General features: G+C 40.7%; 1 protein-coding gene across 1 annotated transcript in view; it reads right to left on the reverse strand.

The window, feature by feature from the left end:
• Nucleotides 1-892: 892 nt before the first annotated feature.
• Nucleotides 893-25722, reverse strand: part of GALR1 (galanin receptor 1) — a 619832-nt gene continuing 595002 nt past the window's right edge. Inside the window, exon 3 of the mRNA XM_069620720.1 lies at nucleotides 893-2617. Coding sequence (XP_069476821.1) covers nucleotides 2303-2617 — 315 coding nt within the window. The 3' untranslated portion in view covers nucleotides 893-2302. The remainder of the gene's footprint in view (nucleotides 2618-25722) is intronic.

A 25722-nucleotide genomic window follows, 5' to 3' on the forward strand; every position in this document is an offset into this window, starting at 1 on the left:
GCCTTGATTGCCATTGTGGACATTGTGGACCCTGTGGCTCCGGTATACTGGAGCAACATGTCTCTTTGCTTCTTGGTTGACCATATAAGGTACTTGTTTTTGCTAATGTTTACCTCCAGTCCCAATCTGGTGACCTCTTTATCAAATATAGTCATGACCTTTAGTGGGTCCTTTGGGGTTTTGCTTATTAAATTTGTGTTGTCCGCGAAGAGGAGAATTCCTATTCATTCTCCGCCTAATCGAGGCACATTCTAAGGGGTATCACTGATAATGTTAATTAATTATTGTATTAATATATAAGTAAAACAATAAAGGCGATACAACATACGTGTGTCATACCCCTCGGTTAACCAGGAACCATTGTGGGCATTCCCCTCCTGCTCCCTATGTGACCTGGGAACACGTTCATGATATGGATTGGCCATTGCTGTTATTTGATTGAACAGAATACCCACTTTAAGCAGACAGCTCCAAAGATCATTTCTGGGGACAGCATCCAATTTGGTTTGAAGCTTAAGGTTTGGTACAAGTGTCGTTTGCATAAAATTACACATTTCATTTGAAGCAAATATCAATAAAATATCGGATCAATCATGCTAGTATTGGCCCAGAAAACAGCTTCAAATTTTGAGAGTGCTTGATTTTCGTAAAACCCATTCCAAGTGGTTTTGAATGCCACTGTGCATTGCACTGTATTGGCAAAGTTTGAGACTATCATATTGCTTGTAATTTGCATGCATCTCTGACAGTGTTATTTTGAAGCATCTTAATATGATTCTAGGCCACTTTACAATTTGCTCCAGTGTCAATGCTTTCTGAATCTCCCTGTGTGTAGTGTGTTGGATTAAATCCATTTCATGAGTCCAAATACAGATTAACAGTAACATTAGAATATTTGAAATACTTGATTGCATTTTTATTGCTCCATAGTATCACGGTGGAGTGGTAAAATGGAGAGGTAACACTTTTATGGCTGTATTTACCGCTCCGCCCAATACAGTGTTTAGGGACATTCACCTCCAGTTTAGAGCACAGACCACAGAGCATGCAATACCAACCGGCTGGAATCATAAATCGTATGCCCACAAGTAAAGCATCTCTTCTCACTCACCCACCCTCTGGAACCTGATCGATTTGAATGCCCCACAATTCTCCAGTTTTCGCGAATATCTAAAATTGTGGCTTCTTCAACTGCACCTGACCATGGACTAATCCCAATGGATGCAGAGAATGAAACTCACAGTACTGTGCTACTGTTAGAAAATGCCAGCCCAAACACTGGCAGTCTTTTGAAATGTTTTGGTTTTAAATTAGAAGTGAGAGGCATGATTAATCAGAGATCTGTTTTGTTGGAATAAGACTTTACTGCGCAAAACCTCATTTATTTCAATACATTCATTATTGGATATTTTTATGGCTAGAGAATCTAAATTGATTTTGTATTGTCTAAACTTACCACATACAAAGTTCCACAATATATCTGAATTAATGCTTTCTGGGCTATGCATATGAGAGCATGCTTTTGGCCTTCTACAAACTAGCAGGTCAGACAAAAAACATTCCTAGAACAGAGTGATTTTCTGTGTGACCTGCAGTGAGAAATACATTCTAAAAAAATCAGGAACGATGTCAGCTGGTATTTACACTATGCATGTTTGAAGATAAATGAATATCCTTGCTGAAACTCCATACATTTATATTCTCAAACAATCAATTTAACTACACAGTAAATGCAAAATAATACTTGATTTGTTGCCAATAATTGTTAAACCACCAGGATGTCTTCTATATACAATGAACACAGTGCTAGTTTCGAGCCAATATGGTGACCTCAATGTGCAGAACATGTTGTAAGTCAGCGTGCCACATGTAACAGCAGGGCAATGCAGGAATTGTGGTAGATCTTCACAATGCATGTCTCTTGCCTGCTAGCCCCCCTCCTAGGAGGACTGTGAACGTGCTCAATCTCATACGCATATAATTAACATAGATAAATATTGTACTTCATTCTAGTGTAAGTATGTAGTGTGGTACAGCAAAACAAATAATAGTTTGACTTTTTTTTATCCTAAATCAAAGTTGTCACCTGAAAAAAACGTTTACAACGGTTGTGTGGCCAAGAATGTTGAATATCATATAGGGAAATTCATAATATGGTGAATGCTTTCTCGATTATTCAAGATGGCTCAACAGATAACGAATGCATGGTGGCTTCCATAGAAGCCTGGTCAGCATTGTGCTTTGCTTCATGGTGAGTCCTCTCTCACACAAGCCTACATGGCTAAGATTTCATGTGTTTATTTTAAACATGAGTACAGTTGGTAGAAGGTGCTGTGTCCATTCGACTTTTTTCCTTGCCGTCGCATTGTGGCGATACGTTGCCTATTTGGCATTTGAACACCTGTTTGTAGGCCTTTCTGAAGTTCTCTGAGAGGAAGGCGTAAATGATCGGGTTCACAGAGGAGTTGCTGTACGCCAGGCAGTGCGCTGCTATTCTGAAGAAGAAGGAGGCTTGCGTGAACGGGAATTCTCCAAATTCAGCCCAGAGGTGGATCACGTGATGCGGGAGCCAGGATATTCCAAACACCACGACCACTACAAGGACAGTCTGGGCAGTCTAGGTACATAAGGAGAAACATATACCGGTTACCGTCAGACACAATGTTGTTATACAAAAAGCTTGGAAGAACATTTGAAATATTAACTAAAGAAAACAAGTTTCATTAAATTTCAAATCAACAACAGTCCATCATATAAGTAATATGGCTTTCACCCCCACTGTGGGGGGCAGACATGGCCTTTAACGGCCTGCCAGACAGAGCCAAGGTAGGCCCAAGCAAAGTATGTATCTGTATTATTTTGGTAGTGTAGGGTTGGATGTTAGAGGAATGGATTCAAGAACACCTTTATTGGCCAAATCTTGGAACATTTCTGTTGTAAGTGTATGGATGCCAGGAGGCTTAAGCCTCTTTTGCATTTCGTTTTGGACAATAGACATTCAAAGGAAGGACAATGACTCTTAAGAATAGGTTAAGAACTGTATGGTTGCGACACTCATTCGTGGAGGTGTTGGAAACCTGAGAAAACCCTGCTTTGCGTTGAACCATCCTTGATAGTGTTTTTCTTTGAAAACTCATTATTTGTAGACCTTTCCCTATTTCCTCTAGGCATTTGGCCAGCCCAATTCATGTACAACATACATGCATCCTTTGTACATGAATTGCATAGAGTCACATGTATTTGTATTTTGTATTATAAGGTGTTTTCGCCAAAGCACAAGACAAAAGAGATGATTACACATTATTGAACAGATAACATAAAACTAAAAGAAAGAAAAATAAAGACCTAATAGAGAGCAGATGATTTTTGAGATATGAGCGAAACAGAGAATAGGTGGGGACTGATCTAATGTAGAGTGGCAAATAGTTCTAATGTTTTGGGGCTAATAGGGAAAAAGAGTTAAAGTTAGATTGGGTGCAGGTTGCACTAGGAACTGGGAACACTTAGCAGGAACTGGGACTGAGACTGAAGAGAGTGAGTCTGGACATAGAGAGAAATGAGAGAGCAGAGATAGGGGGAGCAAGACCATGGAGACATTAGAAGGTAATGTAAAGAAAGCAAAAAATAAACGAGACTGAAAGGATAGCCAAAACAGAGGAGGGAAGGCATAATAGAAGTGCGTAAAGAAAGCCCACGAAGAATATGGAAAGCAGAATTGAATACAGAGTTAAGGGGGGCAGGATCAGAGGCAGGGAGACCAACAAGAAGTGAGGAGCAATAGTCAAAGGAAGAGAAAATTATGGTATCAAGCAGCAGGAGAAATTAGTGCCATGTGTCATTACTCAACCCTACCACAAGTCATGGGTTAGAGACACATTTTTCTCTATGATTCACAGGGTGGACAATAACACACATTTTAAACACCGGTTTCATTAGTTTTCAAGATTCTAATAGAAAGACTCTATCATTTGGTGAATATGTAATGCTCTTGTAGGCTGAATGCACATTATTCTACTTGCATGTATGACCACATAATTGCATTAGAAAATGAAAGCTGTTATTGCACCTTACATGTATTTGGATTTGAGATTCTTTGCATTGAGAGACATAGATGGCAATAATAATTCCACAAACTCCAGAAAAACACAGTTCTAGTTTTTTTTTTTTATTCTGCTTTCTCAAACTGTGGTTAAGCTTGTGCGACTGAGTGGTGATGCGACTAAGGGGTGCCCCGGACTGCTCCTTCGCCATCCCGTGGACTCCCGACATCTTAACCCAAGCATTCTATTCTCCCAATGGTGTAATGCCACCATCGGTTCAGAACCCCTACTGTCGAAGCAATTCTAATCTTAGTGTAAGGGCCAGAATGTTGAGGCCTTGTCTATATTGTGCCCTCTGGAGATGTTCTAATAACTCCCTACTCAACTGGCATCCCAGAATTTGATGCTCAAGTTGGTGCCTGCCTCTCTCGCACTCTCTTTCCCTCACTTCTTTGCCTGATCATATCACTCCTTGTGTTCTCCCTTGTTCTCCTCCTTCTCTCTCTCTCTCTCTCTTTCTCTCTCTCTCTCGCTCTCTCTCTCTCTCCCTCTTTCTCTCTCTCTCCCTCTCTGTGTCTATCTATCTATCTATCTATCTATCTATCTATCTATCTATCTATCTATCTATCTATCTATCTATCTCTCTGCAGTCACTCTTCTCCTACTTATTTTCTCCAATACATTTGTTTGTGAATATGCCCCTGTGCGTTTAAATTTCAAGCTGATCGATTGTGTCCCAGTTCACAAAATTATGTTTGTTTGCAAAAGTCCCAGGAATCAGGGATAGTTTTTAGCAACTCACTGTTTTGAATGCAACATCACCACACGGTTTTACAAGAGTACGCACAGAGCTATATTGCACCCAACATATTAATACTATTTCTGTTACATTACAAGCTGTTGTTTTGTTTGACAACTAGGAGAGGATGCCAACCGAAACAGTGTTGTTAAATTGCCGCCGAGGTTTTTAATTCTCACCTACATTTCTCAATTTACTTGTTTCAAATATAAACACTGAGGTGAAGCTAAAATGCTAATTCGCAAAGCAAGGATACTATTATCATGCCATAAGGCGCCGTGTCCTTGATGAATCCTTATGGTTTAGGGTCATTTGAACAGAATGATGGTGTACAAAATGGAGCAGCGGTGAAGCAAATCAACAAATCACACAGCACAGATGTCTTGCAGATGTTGAGGCAGAAGGGAACCTTTCTGTCATTTGCATAGGTGCATAGTGTGAAAAAGATAGACTTCTGCCATCATGGTAGGAAAAATGTTACTTTCCAATCCTTTTTTAAATTGTTTGTTTTTGTTTTATCTTTAAACAACGATCTATGTGTAGGTGATGTATAGAATTACATTTGTTAAATTATATGACTTTCTCTTGGGATAACATGTCATAATTGTATGATCATATACACCCTTCCATAATTGGTTTCCATCAAAACTCCACCTTCCTGATATATATATATATATTTATTAATATTTTCTCTGAATTTCAAAGGATCTAGTAACAAATATGTTTGATGGCTAATAAAGTCTTTACAAACCTCCATGGTATCGGAAGCAGCATGGATAGCCCATTTCAAAGAGCTGTACAAAGCAAATGCGACGGCAAACATTACAAACGATTCGATTTTGACAAAGTGGGCATTATCATTCCCCAAAGATGACATTATGAGAATAATTACCAAGGCAAAAAACTCAAGCATTCCTGGCCCGGACGGCTTGACAAACTTTACTATTATGCAACATCCGGAGCTATGGGCAGATGTCTGTGTAGCTCTCTTTGAGAGGGTAAATGTACAGTGTCAGACGCCACAATCTTGGAAATCTGCCGTGGTTGTACCTGTGTTTAAAAAGGATGACAGTTGTGCCCGAAAAATTACCGCCCAGTAGCATTACTTGACGTCTTAGCAACCATGCTATAGCACAAATTAGTCAAGTGTTAGTCAAGTGGGCAATGCTATCTAACCATGTGGACATCAGACATTTGTTTGCTCTTTAAATCTGTTGCTGCTGAATCTGCTTAAAATGGAGGCGAAAAAATCACAAACAACGGTATATCTTGCCTTTATCGATTTTTCTTATGCCTTTGATACGATTGATCAGGCACTTATATGGAAAAGAAATACGTGCATGGGGTTGCCCGGATGACCTATTAGCAGCCATAAAAGAGCTGCACCCTGGAACCTCGATCAGAGTATGTCTCGATCGAACGTGTGTACTGTCTTCGCCGATTGAAACATTCAAGGGAGTCAAACAGGGTTGCCCCTTGGCGGCGGCGATATTTAGCCTGTTCATATCGGACATAGGAACCACTATAGAGGCAGTAAAGTCCTTTCCTCCAAAGATGCAAAGACCACATTTAAGTTGGCTCCTTTCTGCAGACAATCTTATTCTGTTGGATTTAACACCAATCGGTCTGCAAAGGGAACTCGACACCATTCAACAATATGTTACTGACAACCATTTGGTTGTTAATATGAAGAAATGTGAAATTCTTGTCCTTAAAAATCTCAAAGGCGGTAGGGCCAGATCGGGCAAAAGAACATCATGGTCTATGGGGCAGGAAACGTTGCAGATTTCACCTTGTGTCAAATATCTTGGAATGACAGTAAGCTCCTGTATTAACGATGGCCCTTGGATTACTGTGACAAATGTAAGCAATTGGCAAGTCAAGCGATAGCAATAAAAACAGATTTGGAAATTTCTCTCTTAAACCGGTCCTGCAATTTTACCATCAAAAGGTAATACTGGTGTTAACGTACGGGGCAGAAAACACCTTGGGATGCTCCTGGGAGGTTTGGTCCACGTTTGAGAACATCTTTTAGACCAAAGTATTGGGCCTACCTAAAGGAACTGCAACGTCTTCCATACGATATGAATTATCGCTAATATCAATCCATGCGCAAGTTTGTTGGAGCCTGTTATCGCTGTACCACAAAACAAAAGCCTGCGAACGAACTCTGCAATTCGAAAACTTCCACAGTGCCACCTCGTCTGCGTCATATATTATGTCAATGTGGCTTAAACGATGCGAATGCCTGATGGCGGATTTTGACATCAACTTTAACATGCTCCATGACAATCCGAATGCAGCAAAGACAAAAATCTGGCGCTCTGATTGGGAGCAGTCAATTTCCCAGAGAGTGGCATCTAAAATGATGAGCGAGGCTCCACCTGAAGCCCGGGCTTTCGGTAAGATTCAAAAATATATTGAATTATTTCTAGATCCAAACGCCAGAAGGCTGTTTATGGGACTTCGGCTAAACTCCTTCAAAACAAAAGAATGACTGTGAGCATGGTCGTCCAACGCAAATTTGAATCCGATGTGTCTCTGCTGCATAAAAGAAAATGAAACTCTTAAACACTTGGTGTTATTTTGAAGTGGCCTACGGACGGAAAGAACATGATATATGGGCCCATGGAGCGAGACACACCCGTCCTTATGTGCCGAAGACTGGTGGCAACAAATGTTTAATGGCAGAGATATGAAATTAGTATTATCTTTAACATCCAGTGAGAGATGGATTTTGTAATGTGATGTTATTTTAAAGGTTTGTAATTAAACCAATAAAAACATTATTAATTAAAAAATGTCAATGAAGCTAAATAAAATGAACACATAGGTGACTGATCGTTGCCTGATCCACAAGGAATCCCGTCAGACTAAACACATGGCCCACCTCAACGATGGTCCTCTGAGACACAGAAGTGGAAGGTGTGTAAATGTGCGATTGATCTGCGCTTATGCAACCAGCCCTAAAAAAAAGAAGAATGCCCCTTTATTTGGAATAGTAAGTATGGCCCCTTTATTTGTAATAGTAAGGATGGTGATACTTCCCATTGATGCACCGTACTAAAATGCAGGTGCTGTTCATCTCACTGCATTGCATGCTCCTTTAACCAAAGATAAATAGTGACGTGTTCTCAGAAGCCTCTTTACTATGCAAACCAATGCGGTAGGCATCGCTGGCCTCCTGCAGGGGCATGACGGCCGAGCTCTGGAAGCACAGATCGGTCTTGAAGTCCTGGGAGATTTCTCGCACCAGGCAGATTTCGGATGAGCAGCTGAGTGGATTTCTGGTAGTGGCGGATCTCCCACAGATCCACATTGCGGGGACAGTAGCAATGAGGTTGCTATTAAGTGAAGCCTTGGTGGGCATCTGCTGGTGAGGCGCCTTGCCTCCGGTGGACCTGCCGGCGCTCTGCTTAGTACGGGCCATGGCAACGCTGAGAGGTCTGCTTTCTCTCTACGAGATACACAAAAAAAGCACTAACTTTGTGCTGCTTAGTGCTTTTCTTTCATTAGACACATTTAGCGCAGCACAAAGAGTACTTTTGCAGTGAAATGAGACTTTGCTCTGCACACTTTGCGCCACTTTGTGAATGTTGGCAGTGCAAAGTCACTTCACACCCGCTAAACGTTCCATGAATTAGCCGCAGAACCTCTAAACACACATATTACCCACTGCTGCAAAAGAAAAGCATCTGATAAAACAGGCAGACTATATGCTATATGACCATTAAATTGTGAATTGTATTTTAGGAGGGAAGCCAAAAATAGGAATAATATTTAAAGGAAATTGTGAATCCTACAATTCCAGGGACGTAATTTAGCGGTCGCCAGAGGTCGCAAGTGTGACCTCTGAGGTCTCCCTTGCGACCTCTAAAAGATTTTCTTTTGTTTTTTTAATGTAAGCTCCTGGTCTGTGGCCAGCACCATGTGGCTCTTTACTTCTGAAGTGGCTGGCTTTCTTGTTCAGGCCCCTTAAAAAAAGAAGAACAATAAGAACAGGGGTGCCACAAGTCTAACACTTTCAGCACTAACCCTAAATAAGAAAGAATAGGAATACCAAATAATGTGACTTTCTGGAATTTTATACAATAATTGCTAGGCTCATTAAAGGTTTATTTCAGGCACACTTCAGGGGGTGAGTCACTGATTTAGTCTGTTCTTAAAAGTCTCAACTCGGCCTTTCACCCTTCTGAGGTCGATAAATCAGTAGCAACAAAGGTTGGGTGATGTTGGGTGTGGGTGTATATTTTTTCTATATAAAGCGCTTAAGCGTAAGTGCTATATAATAACACATCATTATCATTTGGTCATGGACGTCTGCTTTAATTAACAGTAATTTGGTAATATAGGCTTATACACACTGATCTTAACGATACATATGGTGATCCATTCTTGTATGAAATGTACATCACATTATAATGATATCGTAACCATATTTTTCGTAGTGTACAATGCTATGTGATGCCACTTCCTGTTTTGTCAACAGGTGAAAGGTTGTGCTCCATCGCTTCCCGTGATATCACTTCAGGGTGGGGTCAAATGACATCACTTCCTAAGATGTCATCAGGGGGTCAAGGGGCGTGTGATGTCACTTCCGCTACCCCTGACATTTTGGTGAAATGACGGCCCTGTACAATTCCTAGAATTTCTGACAAACCCTGTTTTTATTCCGGTGCATGGTTCTGCAGCAGACCTAAGCAGCCATAGTGGGTGGTGTTTCCATCCTCTTCATCATCATCTTCTAAGTCAGAAGCACCAGCAGGTACATTTTCAAAGCCACCCAGAAGTACTTCTTACAAAGCCTCATCGTCTGGAAAACTATTTGTGTTAGGAAGGGAGATTCCTTCCTACATTTTTGTCTGGCTGACTGGTCCATCTGTCTCCAATAATGGCCATACTGCACTAAACACAACAGTTTATGCTGGCAGTAGGGCACCACAGTTGGTTGATTGCCATCCTGATTACTGCTGACCACTGCTCCATGGTGCTTTGACAATAAATCAGAAGCTCATCATGGATGGCCAACAGCTTTCCATGAGGCTTTTTAGTGAACATTGATGAATGTATGTTTGCTTTTGAGAAGCTTTCGTGTTTTTGGTTGGTTGTCTCATTTTTGGTAGAGATGTAGGCTAGAAAATGATAGCAGTGTTTCATGTATAACCTTTTTTTCATATTGAGTGTGTTCTATATAGTCACAATAGTAGTTGTTGTGCTTTTCTATTACTGCTCTACTCAGAATAAAAAATAAAATCACCTTGCAGGAGGGTGTGAGAGCAATCACTGAGTGCTCTTTATTGAGAATCAATTAATGAATATTTGTGCTTGCGAATCAAGGGGGGGCATCTATGTAAATAGATGTATATTGTGTGATGATACATTGCATGTGTTTAGATAAGGAATGGGTCAGTAGGAGGTTGAACAGCAGACGCCTATAAATTACATAACATTAGTAAATCAGTCCAGTGTGGATGGGTGAGGGTCGCTATCCCACTGCAAGGGTGTACTGGCTACTTCCCTCTGAAGCACAGTGGCAGGTATGCATTTTTCTCTACCTCTATTCATACCATAATCCTTAGATTGAGAGGGAGAAAAGGCTCTGGTTGTACAGGCAATAAGACACACATCATTTGGTGACGACAACGTGACTAAATCTACTATAAACCGCAATGCTACACCCTATCATATTCTCCCTACTTATCTACTGAAGAGGGGCTAAGAGAGTTTCTACAGTCCTGGTGATACAAAGAATTGTTAAAGTCTTAAAAATATACTCTAATAAAGGAAGAGCATTGCATCTATATTAATCAAATAATTGTAATCAGTCTAGCTAAGTACTAGAATGGCTAATCCAGATGTTAATGGTGCCATACCTGTAAATCGCTCCCAAGCAGTAACTAGATGGTCACATGAAGGAGGAGTTAAAGATACTAACACAAATTTTCTGTGCGAGTGGCTGTATTCGGAGAATTGCCAGGGGAAACACTTTCTACATATATGAGGACAACTGGCACCAAGCCAGGGGACAGGTTCGACACCAAATACATTAAGAGAGACCTAGACCTAATACAACATATATCTTATAGGTATCCTGAGTTGGCTCTGCAGCAGGTAGACCACCAGAATTTGTTCAAAGAATTTTGGGATATTCCACTCACTACCAGAGCTAAGCATGTTCCCTTTGCTATAGTAAGGTTAACCTTAAAATACATCCTTAGGTACCACCCAAATAGGGAGTTTAATGACCCCTATAGTAGAGAACACTATGCCATTCTGAGGAGACACTGGAAACTGTTTGTGCTCTGGCTGTAGATTGGAGTGATCTAGGCGCTTCACCAGTAGCACCCAGGCCTGTGCTAACAGGAGAGGAAAGGACATTTCTATTCCAAACCCTCAAAGCTGTATTGGGCACCTGCCCCACTAAGCATGAGGAGATCCTTAAATGATATTCCACTAAATTGAGCAAGGTAGAGGCTACGTACCTTCTTGTTACTCTTCAGAAGAGAGGGCTTTAGCAATCATAATGCCAAGAGGTTGTAATCTACCTATTGACCACTGTGACAGCTCACTTTCAGTGTATGGTTAGATATACATTCATCTGGTAAGGACTAGCTCAATAATTGCATTAGCTTCCATTCCAGGAGGGGTTTTGAGCACATAGGAAACAGGAGCAGCAGTGACTAGCCACGGCAAGGGACAATAATTCCACGACTGAGGGGACAATAATACCACTTACAAAGGAGAATCAGTGAGACTAGTCTTCTGACGCCTTGTCATGCTGCCAAACGAATAAGAAAAGAAACTTAAATTCAGTCAAAATGAGACAACTACTGATACATTCCTAGGTAAGGATCATCTGGGTTGATGCTCCAGGAAGGGGACAAAGAAGGAAGAGAGTGAGAGTAAGTACACTAAAAGGGTATCACCTACTAATATGTCTGGAGCAGGCAAGCCAAGGAGAAACATCTTCTCTGCTAGAGTTGGAAAGGGAAAGATGCATGCTTCAAACCTGCCCAGCATAAGAGAGTGAAACCTTTCATGACAGAACAGTTTCTGTAGAGAGGGATAGTATCGGTCACAGACAGGATGCTGGTTGGGGTAGAACATCCTATGAGGGCAGGAGTCGTTTGAGAAGTACATATCCCCTTAGCGATAGGGCACAGTGCAAGCAAACACACAGATACAGAGATGAAGACTATCCTTCTTCTCCTTCACAGAAAGACAAGAAGCAGTGCTCAGTGCCCAGGGGAGAGCCACAGCCTGTGGAGTGGAGGAGAAGAAAGAACAAAGAAAGCTAACAGCAGCTTCAACGGTGAATAAAGACAAAGGCCCTAAACCATGCTCACAGGATAATATCAGTGACTGAAAAAAATCAGAGGATGGGTAAGTAGTACATTGATATGATGTGATATGATATGGCATTTTTAACGCGCCTATACACAAGTGTTTCAAGGTGCGACGAGGCAGGGAGGGGGAGACACAGGGAAGACCGACAATGATCCTACTAGGCCAGGCGTCATTCAGATCGCACAAGTGCATGGGTAGAGCGGAAGGGAAAGTGCAAGGGGTAAGGGAGAGGGGAAAGTGCAGTACAGAGGTAGTAGAATAACAAGATAAATAATAAGGGCCAGCTGGTGGCAAGTGCAAGTTAAGTGCAGACAAGTGCTGGGAAGGGGGGCTGTAGGGATACAGAGACAGTCCCGCAGGCTGTTCCAGAGGGAGGGAGATCTACCCCCAACTCATTGCTTGGAGAAGCAGCTGACCCTGAGGGAGTTGGAGGCGGAAGAGCGATGAGCTCGAGAAGGAAGATATTTAGGAAGAGAGAGTTGAAGGTATTTTGGCCCCAGACCCCAGAAGGCCTTGTGGACAATGCAGAGGGTTTTGAACTTAATCCTCGCGGCCACTGGGAGCCAGTGCAGAGATTTCAGTCCTGGAGAGATACGGTCCCTGGGCTTGAGGCCAAGTACACGTCTCGCAGTCCTGTTCTGGATGAGTTGCAGAGGGCGGAGAGTAGAGGCAGTCAGATTTAGATAGAGGCTGTTAGTTACAGTAGTCCAGCTTAGAGAGAACCAGGGCTCTGGAGACAGTGAGCTTCGTGGGGAAGGAGAGGAAAGGAAGAATACCTCTGAGGAGGTGCAGCTGTTAGTGTGACTTCTTAGAGACGTCAGATATGTGAGGAGAGAGGGAGAGTGTGGAGTCGAAGATGACACCGAGGTTTTTTGCCTTGCAGGTAGGAGCAGGAAGGGGGCCAAGTTAGGCAGGTCAGAAAGCTGCAGGGAAGAAGGGAGTGGGTGTGCCGATGAGTACAATCTCAGTCTTACTGGCATTAAGGCAGAGGTCATTGGCGGCACACCATTCCTGGATAGCAGACAGTCAGAGATGAGGGAAGGAGAGGAAGAGCTTTGGACTCTGGCACAAAGGTCTCTTTATTGGCACATGGGAACAATACTGTTCACCTTTATTCCCTGGAACACTTCATGCAAGATGCCAGGATATCTCTAACGTCCATCCATGTGAGAGGTATTCAAATTCTACAGTAAGTGCTATTTAAATGGAAAGCTTCTACAAATTCTACAGTAAGTGCTATTTGAATAGAAAGCTTCAGCAGCAAAGTCCTGCAACTACTTAATGCCTCCTACATTGTGCAGTTCAACCCGTCCTGCTGTGGTGTGCCAGTGGGAGTTGCCATCCCGATCCCCGTCTCAGAGTTGGGCAAAAGGCTGTAAAATCATTCTTCAACCACCAGTGCAGATTGAACGGGTGCTATTTAAATGGCCTGAAGTGAAACTGAGGGCTCTTCAATTCCTGCAGTTGTCATTGAAGCTGCCATATCTCTTGAACATGCAGATTACCATCACGAGCACCACAGAAACCTTTGCAGATGCATCAGCCAGAGCAATGCTATTGGCTGAAGCCCTTCTAGATAAAGTACTTGATTGGCCAAAAGGATTTAAAACCCGCTTGAAACATTCCTCCCCATCAAATCAGAGATTCATCATATGAACCATAATGGCTGGCTCATGCATTATGTCTGTTTCCTTAATCCAGCGACAGGCATAATCAAATGAATTGGAAAAATGGGCACAGGTATCTCCTATTTACAATATCCTCACAGCTGGGTTCATCCTGTTTCATCGCACAGATAACAAAAGTTAAGTCTATGCATCAGCACTCGAAAGCTGACTGACAAATGAGAACAGTTTGGACCAATTTTAGCCCGCATAATTCTACCCATCTTTGTCCACACTTATGACCTTTCATCTTTTTCATAGGTTTTGCTGTGACTGCATCAGTAAATAGAGTTACAGCATGAACACGAAGCAGTCTACAAACCTTATCTGCCAGAGCCAGCTCCTTTAATCAGTACCAGTGTTTATGTTTTGTTGTTATTGTTTTTAGATACCAGTGCAGATTGTAAGTGAACAATATCAGTGACCTGGTCTAATGTTGAATAATTTTGTTCTTGTGCCTCTTCACTTTTATTTCCATGAATCTTAGACATCTTCCATGGCTTGTTCTTCCACTTATGGTGCAAAGGTGTAATGCATTACAGCTGAACTGGGGACAATACGTTCATGAGGTATGAATATTATTAAAAAAACAGTGTATTCAATTGAAATAATATTTATTTATTTATGTTTTATTTCAAATCAGAACTTTTCATAAAATTGACATACATTAATACCACATAAATTAAACAATCACAATAGGATAAAAACACTCCACACAAGGAAGCAACACTACACCTCGTTACAATTCCTTGTATAGTACATTGTATATTTCATAATGCCCGTCATTTAGCTTACAAATTCGTAAAATCCATAACATTCCCTAACAATTCTTCAGTTTGAGTCCATACCCAATAAAGTGCTACATGTGTAGATGTAGAATCTGTGTTTAAGCAGTAATTCCAGAATTCCATACTTTTTATACTCTCATAATCATGGACTAGCTTCCCAAGAGATCTCATATATAGGGGGACTGCTGGGGACAAAAAATGAAGACATGTCTTGCAGTCTCCACATTAATGAGACATCATTGAATCCGATAGTACCTCTCTTCTTCAGCAAAACCCCAGCTGGCTCCCCAAATGGCCCATAGTGGTAGTAGATTGCAGCACCTCATAATGCACATCTGACAAACTCCTGGGTGAGGACACTGCACACAGTACCGCTGGGGCTTTCCCAAAGTATGAGTCACAGTATTCACAGCTAAGTAACCTTTTAGTTTTGCTAGGTGAGCGTAGTTACATCACCAATCCCATATATTAAGGTTCCTGCCGAAGAACCTATTTACTGTCTCGAAATCTATGCAGCAGTTTGGGTCAGGATGCCACTGCATTAGATCAAATTGTTCATTCTTTTTTTCATATATTCTGAACCTCACATTAAAGACTCCTTGTGCAGACTACTACACAAGCATTTCACACTGTGGGGATAGCAAGGATTGTATTACAGTACTCATCTTCTTCTTAGCACCGTGCCTGTCAGAGAGATCTTCTCTTTAAATGCTTAGCGTATGAATGCAAAAAGCACATTGAACATTTAAGTAAAAAGTAGCATTTGAATTTTATATGCAAATGACCAATTACAAATTACTTCTTTCACCATCTTCTGTGCGAGTCCGGGCTTCAAGCAAAGTTATCAGTTCTTTTGCAATATGGAAGGACACTGTAAGCATAGCTTCTGGACTGCGATCCAGTGGTTATTTTGTTTATGTAAATAGTACCAGATGTTGCAGTACATTTCAAACAATGTTCTGAAGGACGACAATTGCTGCTTGACACGACCTCTGGGGCTACCAGGTGCAACTGCGGAATATTGTTTACAAATTGATAAATGCTCTTGTGGCACATGAAATAAACTTTCCAGGGGAATATTATAAACAAACTAGAGACTATAAAAAGGGACATTCTGGGAGGGGTGGCTCAAAGCGGTTTTTGTTCATGCCCTGGACTTTGAAGCATTTTCATTTTGCTTTTGAGATAACTGTTTCTTTTCAATTGAGCTTTATAGGGAAGCACCATTCAATAGCCAAATGATTTAGCTTATGTTTGCATCATGGTGAATCCATTTGATACTAAATCTCTTTTGAAGCTTTTGTTATAGCCTTTTAGGAGACCATGATGATTTATGATGATTTATAGATGTTTTTTTCTATTTTTTTATTTATGTGCATTTAAGACAAAATGTGTCTTTTCGCACCACACACAAAATCCATCGTATAAAACATAGCAACAGCCTATAACATGATAAATATAAAAACAAACAAAAAGAAAGAACCAATAAAATATGTCAACCTTAGGCCCTTTCCACATATTACTTATATACATATTATATATTACTAAAATATTGCATTAAAAAAAACATTCACACCAAATTTCCTAAAAAAATACATTACTTAAAAATGCTGTATTCTTTATTAATTTTAAGCCACACATGAAAGGCGGAAGCAGAGAGAACATGAGATTCTGATGAATAAAACATGCTCCAAAACTGGTCAGGCTTGAAATTAATAAATTTAGCATAGCCCCTTAAGTATAGAGCATACAAGGCCCTACAATTGGTCAGCACATGACGGGCCATTTCTACTTCGACATGGCAACGGCGGCAGAGACGGGTCCCTCTAGGGAACCCCGTCCAAGCACCTGTATGAGCCAATACCAGCAAGAGATCAAAATGTAGGTATAGTATAAATCGGGTGAGAGCCGAAAAGTGAAGCAACACTAAATATTTACGGGGAACATCCTCAAAATGCCTCTGTTGTGGATAAGTATCATATTTACGTGCCCCTGCCAGTATACTAAGAGATTAACTGCCTGATTCATGGAATTATTTGTGCCAAAAACAGGGATTTGTGTGCCATTCTGCCCGCAAATCCATGTTTGATAAATGGGGATCTGCGAACAGAATGGTGCACAAATCCCCATTTTCGGTGCAAATAATTCCATGAATCAGGCCCTAAATCTGATCTGTTATGCGGGATTTAGCACTAAGTATGCTCAGAAAAAACAGGATATCATTCTTAATATGACTATGTAAATAAATGTCGTGACAATGTAAGCCTGCTATGGTGTCCAATTCCCTAAACCATATGCTTTTTTGTCTACAGGTGGAGTGTTCAATAGTAGAAAAAATCAGAGAAGGCAAAGCCCTGCAGCTGTATTTAATCTCTGCCCATAGTTTACAGGCCACAATTTTCCAGATGGAATTAAGGGAATATAGGCCCAATTCAAGTCGAACTGCCTCCACTGCAACACAGCTCGGAAGGTTCAATAGGGAGCAAAGAATCTTGGCTTCTAAAATCGGGAGCCATGAAAGAGCCTTCCCTGGAAATGCTTCGAGAGCAAACATAAATAGACACCCTAATGCAATCACAAGCGTCTCGACAGATGATCCCCCGCTATCTAAAACGACCCACTAAAACCACCCGCCAAAAACTTAGTCCAAGATTTCAACGCAATACTCTCGTCAAGGTGGTTTTTGACATTGGATTTGATTTTGTGGCTTTTGTGGATTTGCTTGATTTTTGCATTGTGCAACCCAAGCCTCCCTCCAGTTCAGCTTTTTAACTCACTACTATTAATGTTGTGAATATGAGAGATGTTTTTTACCAGTTTTTAGTATCACACAGGGAACAAGGAGAGGTATTGCAAAGGCTCTTCAATTCATGCAACTTTTAAGTGATAATTGATGAGCATGTGATTGCTTTTGAGAAGCTATTATGTTTTTGGTTGTTTGTCTCATTTCTGGTAGAGACATAGGCTGATAATTATAGCAGTGTTTCATATATAGCCGTTTTAATGAATTTTGTTTTTTATTCACCTTTATCAAATCATTTATATACATCATGAATCTTCATTATTGCAAACCATTTCAAAACACCAATTCATTCAATTCCTATCAATCATACATATAATTTCATATATTCAATTTACTTTAAAAATGGTGACACATTGAATCCATAAAAAGCAATATATAAATATATATAAATATATATTTTATATATAAAACTGAAAAAAAGTTGTTAAAGGGACATTATGGTTAGTTGCACTAATAAAAACCTATGAAATTCAATGAAAAAATGTGTTAAACAGATGTTATGGTTACAAGTAAAACCGAAAACAGAAAACAAAAAATCACCAGTTATCGTAAGCTAAGCAACCATAACTCACACCACCATCGTGCACTGCTAACACTAACAACCAGGACAGCAAAGATGACATTGCAAATGTCATTGATCACATCACTGATGACATCATATATCTGGGTCACTTGTTTTTGTTAACTGACCTTTGTAGGTCAGGCAGTTTTGTTACGTGGCAGTGAAAATATGAACATTGAAAAGGTGCTTTATATGTCGACATCAACCTTCTTGTATGTTCTTAAAGTTCTTTCCTTAGGTTTTGGTCTCAACACATGGTGCACATATATTGAGCAATATGCAAGCTTCAAACACACAAATCATTTGAATGCATAATGAAGAACTTTAATATTGTTGACTTTTTCTGGTGATGTTAATTTTTTGCTAACTTATGTATGTGCCTCTAATGTGTATGTGTTTTGGATCTTAATATGTATTGTTTGTACTAAGGCAATTATGTAGTAAGTCTTGAATTATTACTTTTTATTCCATGTTTAACATTACTAAACACTCTGCTTAAGTAACTGTCATGATTTTGGTAGTCACAATTGCCAAATTAAACATACTGTACTTGTATGGTGCATGCTACAGCCATTACCTATGTGTATGCATCATCAGGTTCCTGTATTAAGAACATTCCAAAATAATATTTTATTTAGATGAGTACATTCTTTAATACATGAAGTACCTCATAATAGGTCTTCTAATCACCCCTGTGACATTTTGCTACCAGCATTGTAAACACAACTCTTTGTAGAAACTTTTGCATCACAATTAATGTAATTGTTAAAAATGTTATGAACTTTCTGCATTTTCTTTTATTTTGCCGTCATAACAGACTTTCTGGCCAGTGTCACATGATCATGCGCTTGCGTGTGGCATGATGACGTGTCTGCGAATTTCTCCATGTTTCGCGAACAGTTTGAAGCTGCATTTTCAGATGATCTAGGAATTTTCAAGCTGAAAATGTACCCTTGCACAGCTCCCAGACCTGTTCTTACTGATTGTCCATGTGCAATCCAAGACAGTGAATATGCTTGGAAGATTATTAGGACAACTTCTATTTATCTTTAGAAATGGCATCGGCCATGGGCACCAATACCAACACCACCACCACGACCAGCTGGAGGGGCTAGACAATGGAAAAAGCATGATGAGGCAGAAAACAATCAAGAGGACCAGGAAGAGGAGGTAGAGGAAATGCCCAACTCCAGCACCCAGAGAGAATCATGTGTGTGGTGGTTCTTTACCACCATTTCGGGTATACCAAAGGCTAAGGCTACCAAGGTGAAATGCATTGAGTACTCAGTCGTGGACAACATTGCACAGCTCCTACGGGACAACCTTATGCACTGCTACACCAAATCCAACCTCTGGGAGGCTGTCAGAAAGGCTGTTCCTTTCTCAGGAAGTAGTATTCTGTCCTACTCTTCCTCATCTTCTTTAACCAATACTGGCTACTCCTGTGTGGCAGAAATTCCCACCAGCTACCTTGCAAGCCATAAAAGAGGCTGCTGGTCCATATATTTACAAGACAACACTACTCTGTATATACTGCAGCACACCACTCTGCAGGGAGAGCAGTGCTTTTGAGGCTGTAATTAAGGAGCACAAGAAACACTGCCCCTACCTTAGATTTAACGCATGCCCAACATCTTCCCTTGTCCACCTTCCCCTCCATATTTGTGGTTGGTGTCCCTTCCCTTATTTCCCTGCCCCACCTTACTTCCTGGACTCTGGTGCAAAATAAAAAGAACACAAAAAACACAAAATCAAAAAACACAAAAAAAGTTTCCTTTAGGAAAAACCCTTTCACAGTTAAAACATAGAACTAAAAAAAAATAAGCTTATAGACTCCATCTACTTTACATTTTTCAGTAAAGTAGGTAGACTCAATAAGATAATCCAACATTTCCATTTGCATTTTATACTATGCTAATGGTAATAATGGACAATTGTATGCTAGAGAAAAAGAAAAAAGCATAGAAACAATTTTCTGTCCCAAATAATTTTCTCTAGCATGCAATAAGGGCCATAATCCATGGACCAAAATGACTATCCACGGTCTTTGCAGTCTCCTTTCCAGGCCATTCGTTATTAAAAAAACATATTGCACGTGCACACCATTGCAGAGCACAGACCTTCTACCATTGTTTCTGTTATGTTTGTAACACTCGCTCATTGCCTGCTTTCAAAGTCACACATCTATCCACCAATCACTTCCAAAAACTCTACACACAACCCTATCAACATATTAAACTTCCACACACCAACTGCTACTTAACAATCTTCTAGAAATCTTTTGCCTCTGCATTTCCCTTGCTTATCCAAAACAATTGTACACACTGCTGCTGTAAATGCAAATATGCATTGTGCAGTCAAAAAGGTGCATGAATAGAAAGGGGAGTAGGGATTGCCAAGTGCTGATAGGAGCCCAGAATGAAAATGCCACGGTATGCCAATGTAGGAGGCCATTGGCTAACTGCTGGGGTGGAGGAGTCGCAAGGGTGGGGTGCATCTTAACCGTAACATCCCTTTAACAATGTATTTTCTGTCAATTTAATAGGTTTTTCTAAGTGAAAATGTTTCATGATGTTACATCACTGTATATAATGTATTAATAATTCCTCTTTTAACATATATGAAAGAACTATAAACCTCCTTTAACAAACATATTTTTTGCAATGCATTTTATGTGTGTTGTTATCAGCAGTGCATGCTGGGGATGCAAGTCAACGTTAAATTGCCTATGGCATGAGGCTCGACCATTACCCTAGCCCCAACAAACCACCCCTTTATTCACTGCACCTACCCTGCATCCTAGCTCAGTGTCCACAATACGCTAATAATGAGACTAATGGCCAGTGCTCATGGCTTACAGCCATGACCAGTCTCCAAAATCCATGGGGCATAGGCTTCGGCCTTGCAGCATTCCCCAATAAGCAAATCAGAGTACACATTTGTGTTTTCTGAGGGCCAGGCGCAGAACGCAGATACCAAATCTATATCACTAGTTTGTGTACTTAAATTCTGACACTTTGGAAAAATAAAACACAGGACAGATTTGCAAAAAACATTCTTTCGGGTCCTTGCTTATGCTCGTTGCACAGGTTTGTTGTAATCCAGTCCAGCACTTCAGGCTGTATCCGCAAGCAGAATATTTGTCCCCATTCAAACCGAGGGCTACTGCAATGTCGCATGACCCAATAAGCAAATCAGAGTACACATTTCTCCTTGCTCAGGGCCAGACCCATTGGCCAGGCACGAAAGATATATCACTGTGTTGTGTACTTACATTTTTACACTTAAAAAAAACACACACAGGACAGATTTGCAAAACCATGCTTTAAAGTTCTTCCTGATGCTCCTCGCAGATTTTTTCCCTCCATTTAAACCTATCCCGATTTCGAAAAACTTTACCACATAGCCGGTCGCCTGGTAGCCATGCTCACTTTAACCCCATAGCCGGTCCATCATGGTTATGGACATGGCCACTAGCCAGAATGTCTGTGTCAATCTGAGTACTGCCCATGGCCACAGGCTATACCTCAGTCACCAAAGGTATATCACTATTTTTTGTACCTATGTTATTTTCAAAAAATAAAACAATGACACATTTGTGAAACCATGGTTTTGATTCCTTGCCAATGCTCCTTGCACAGGGTTGATGCAAATCTGTCCATGTTTCATTTTTTGAAAAGTGTCAAAATGTTTGTACAAATATTAATCATATACCTTAGTCCTATCTACCTCTAATTCTGGCCCTTCTTGACAGAAATCCCACCAAACTTTACAAACACATTCAAATCTGGGTCTAAATCCATTTTGCAAACTTGTGTGCAGATTTGTCAAACAGCACCAAATGTATAAGCCTTTTTAAATATTTTCAGACCGCTCCGCTAATTTTACCTCCTCCTGGCGAAACAAATTTCACCATTGACATCATGCACAAAAGATGCAAATCACAGATTGAAATACATCATGCAAACAAAAACATGACTTCACAATGCTCACTTGAAGCCAAAACCTTAGACATAGTTCTAATGGTGCATTGGAACACACACACCCAGGAAGCACACATCATATCAAACTGCCACATAGGCTGGCATACCCTGAGCCAGTACATGTGCTGCTAATAAAATAGATCTCGCAAAACTGCACAGCTCACATCACACAATGTTCCCACGTGAGATTGTGCTAGTGATCCTTGCCCAAGAACATGAGGATTCTGATGCGACTTTTATAGCTGTCACACAGCAGATGAGGCCATGAAGAAAGAGAATATTTTGCCCCAGGATCACCCTCTTTAGTATATCAGACTCTTGTGTCAGTATAGTATATCAGAATCTTGTGACAGTATTTCTTCCATCATGTGATCATTTTTTTTATTTTTTATTTCAATTTATACCTTTTACCAATCATTACACGTACAAAAATAATTCTTCACAATGATTAAAAACAATCAACAAAAACAAAACCAAACAAGAAAAAGAAACGACATTAAAATTAAAGTGAACGATAGAAAAAAAAGAAAAACTTGTTTAAAAGAAGAAGGGCAGAGGAAATAATTACATTTCACCTCCATTTCAATAAAAGCACTGCCCCACTTTACCAGAGCTCATCTATTTCCATTACTTCATTAAAAATCCACATAACAATACATATCCTATATAGACCCCTCCAAGAGTAAGAATGTCTCATGTAAAAATGCAGCCAGTGATAAGATTAACGTTAAACTTTCTCCCTGGGTTAATGCAGTCCACCATGGCAAAACACATCTCAAGTCCTGTTCTCAGGTCAGTCACTGATGCACAAAACAAAACCAGGTGTTTTAAGTTCTCAAACAGGTAATGGACATGATGCAAGAGTGGGATGGAGATCTGCAGCCCTCTACTGCATGTTCCCATGCAATCTGGGTGCATGTCCAACTGTTGGCAGCCCTGCGTTTCTTTTCTATTGCTTCTTTCCAGAGGACCAGCAAGCGTATAGCAGCTCAGCCTGTCATCCACACTACATCCCGTATCTACATGTGTCACAGCAGTCAGTCAACAATGCATCAACCGGTGTGCAGTCATAAAATCGAGAAAAAAAATGTCGAATAATTTATTTTTTTATTTATATTTATTTTTTGGCTCTAGCATGTAAAAAAAAGGTAAAAACAAAAAAAAATAAAAAAGAAGGTTTGGGGGAGGGTTTCACTTTTCGAATAAAAAACGTAATAAAAAAGAAATTCGACATTTTTTTTTTCGACATTTTTTTTCTCGATTTTTTGTCTTTCGACTTTTTTGTTTTCAATGTTATGACTATAAACCGCATCAACCTGCTACAATCTGTGGAGGAAAGGCAACAGGTAGTATTAAGGGTTCTAGGTGCTGTTTACTGCACCGACATAGCCCTCTTGCCTCCATAGGCGGTTGCCTATGTGTATCACAACCACCACCACTGACATTCAATGAACATGTAGGTGATATTTGATGCTGAGGCATCTTCACAGATTTGTATGGCAACTTCCTGGGCTCTACACATGAAAGCATCATCATCAGATGTATAAGGGCCTGTCCATAGTTGTAAGCTAGAGTCTGAAGCGACATGTGGCTGCTTGATAATTTGGAAAAACAGGTACAATATTATGGATATGCATGGATATTCAATCCTTCGTGGGCACGTGTGGGCATGGACCCATGACCAAGTGACCACACATCGACAATTACAGGGTACGACACATAGAATGATGTGCCATCTCAATGGAAACCTCTAAATGCCACCCACTATTGTATACCATCAATCACGTCTTTTCTCACACAGGTGATGGTAGTGATACCCTCTCTATCCCTATCTCATGTTACCCTTCAGAAACCCCACCACGATGCAATGGCATATATATATAAGCAGCCCACAGAGTCACCAGGGATCTTTGTGACTATTGCGTGCCCCAGAATATTGTATTTGGAAATTCCAAATGCAAACATGCAGGCATGCAGTGATCACATACATATCTGTACCATTGTTTAATGACAGAATCCCTGCCCTGCAAGTGTGAGGGACACCCCTGCAACCCCCATGCCCTTGTGTGATATAATGCGGATTAGGCATTTTCATCTACTGCAAATGCAAAGTAAACGAACATGCACTTTTTTCTCTGTATTTTCGCATGAGACCGTCACCAGGGGCATCATCGAGCAGAGTATTGGTATTCTGAAGTCGCACTTCAGACACCTTGACAAATCAAGGGCATACTATTGTACAGGCCTGCATTTGTGCGCAACATCATCCTCTCCTATATCGTGCTACATAGCATTGCAGTGCATAGTGCATAGTGACATACACAATTAACAAGCGGGTGGTTTTATTGCACATTTCAGGTGCCCCTTGAGTTGGGCTCATACCATCTCGATGGGGATTAGGTCAAGAGATAGGAGCAAGATTTTCACCCAGTTTAGTCCATGCTCCGCCATAAACACTGCCGCTGTGGTGTGGTTTGGGTCAGTATCCTGCATGACCTACAGTTTTCGTGCATCCGTGTGCTAATGGTGTCGCATATAAAGCAGGAGACATCACTTTATATGGTTTTCTTCTAAAAAGGCAATGTTCATTATACCCTTAAAAACATCACTGACCCTGGCTCCTTCTTGGAGATGCCCCCCATACATGTATCACCACACATTGGTTTGTACAAGGCTTACTGGCACAATGTCCTTTCCGCCTGAATGCCATTTGGTTAAACCTTCCAAGGGCAACAGTAATGCCATCTTTAATAAGGACACCCTTCAAGCTCTCCCCAGCCTCCTTCAAAGACTTAACGTGGACATCCTGCATGTGTTTGCTGATGTCATGATCACCAGGAAAATCCCGTGGATGAAGACCAAGTCAGGTGTCCATCAATGTAACACTATGTACAGAATAGACCTGGTCAAAACAAAACAAAAAAGGTAACAGTAACCTAAGGGGGAAAGTGCTTCAAACTAAAAAGCAGTACAGTAAAAATATACAAAATGGCTCATGAGATGTTTTAAGAGCACAACACCCCGTGAACAAATATACACAATTACACATGCACTGCGCTCCTAGCACAGAGCTCACTGTGAGAGCACAGAGCTCACTGTGAGAGCACTATAACCGGAGCACTTCTATAGCCATCATGCATGGCACGTACATCTAGCACACAGCATGATCCCACTGCATCTTTCCATTCACCCAAATGTGTTCACACCCACCACATCTGCACATTCTAACAGCACGACAAGGCCACACCATTTAAAAGATCAATAACATAAAATGGCATAATATGATTAATTTGAAGGGGAGCCCAGGGTGTGTCTGAATTGCAAGGAGATCGTCACATATAACTCAGATGTGTTTCTATGTTTCACCTGTTACAAATATTGGAGTATGTTTCTGGTCATAGAGATAATTAGTTATCAGTCAAGTTATGTTAAAGGTTCTTATGCCACACAATGTTGCCACCTGCGTGCTTTCTTGGCGCTCTCAGTCACAAATAATGATAATGTACAGGGTTGGCAGACAACTTAATGAGTTTCCAGAAAATGAATACGAATGATTTCTTAAATTCAATTTCAAAATACTGTAGAACCGGAAAGTGGATTGTGGCAGAAAAGGTCATGCGACCTTCATGGAGAAAAGAGCTCCCACAGCTGGACTTCTGAGAGCTCGATTTGTGATCAATGTGCAAGAAGTAGGCATCACATGAATGCGTTCCAGTATGAACGCCTAACTGCATAG

The sequence above is a fragment of the Ambystoma mexicanum genome, chromosome 5q, assembly GCF_040938575.1.
Source record: "Ambystoma mexicanum isolate Mex_15411 chromosome 5q, UKY_AmexF1_1, whole genome shotgun sequence".
Classification (NCBI taxonomy): domain Eukaryota; kingdom Metazoa; phylum Chordata; class Amphibia; order Caudata; family Ambystomatidae; genus Ambystoma; species Ambystoma mexicanum.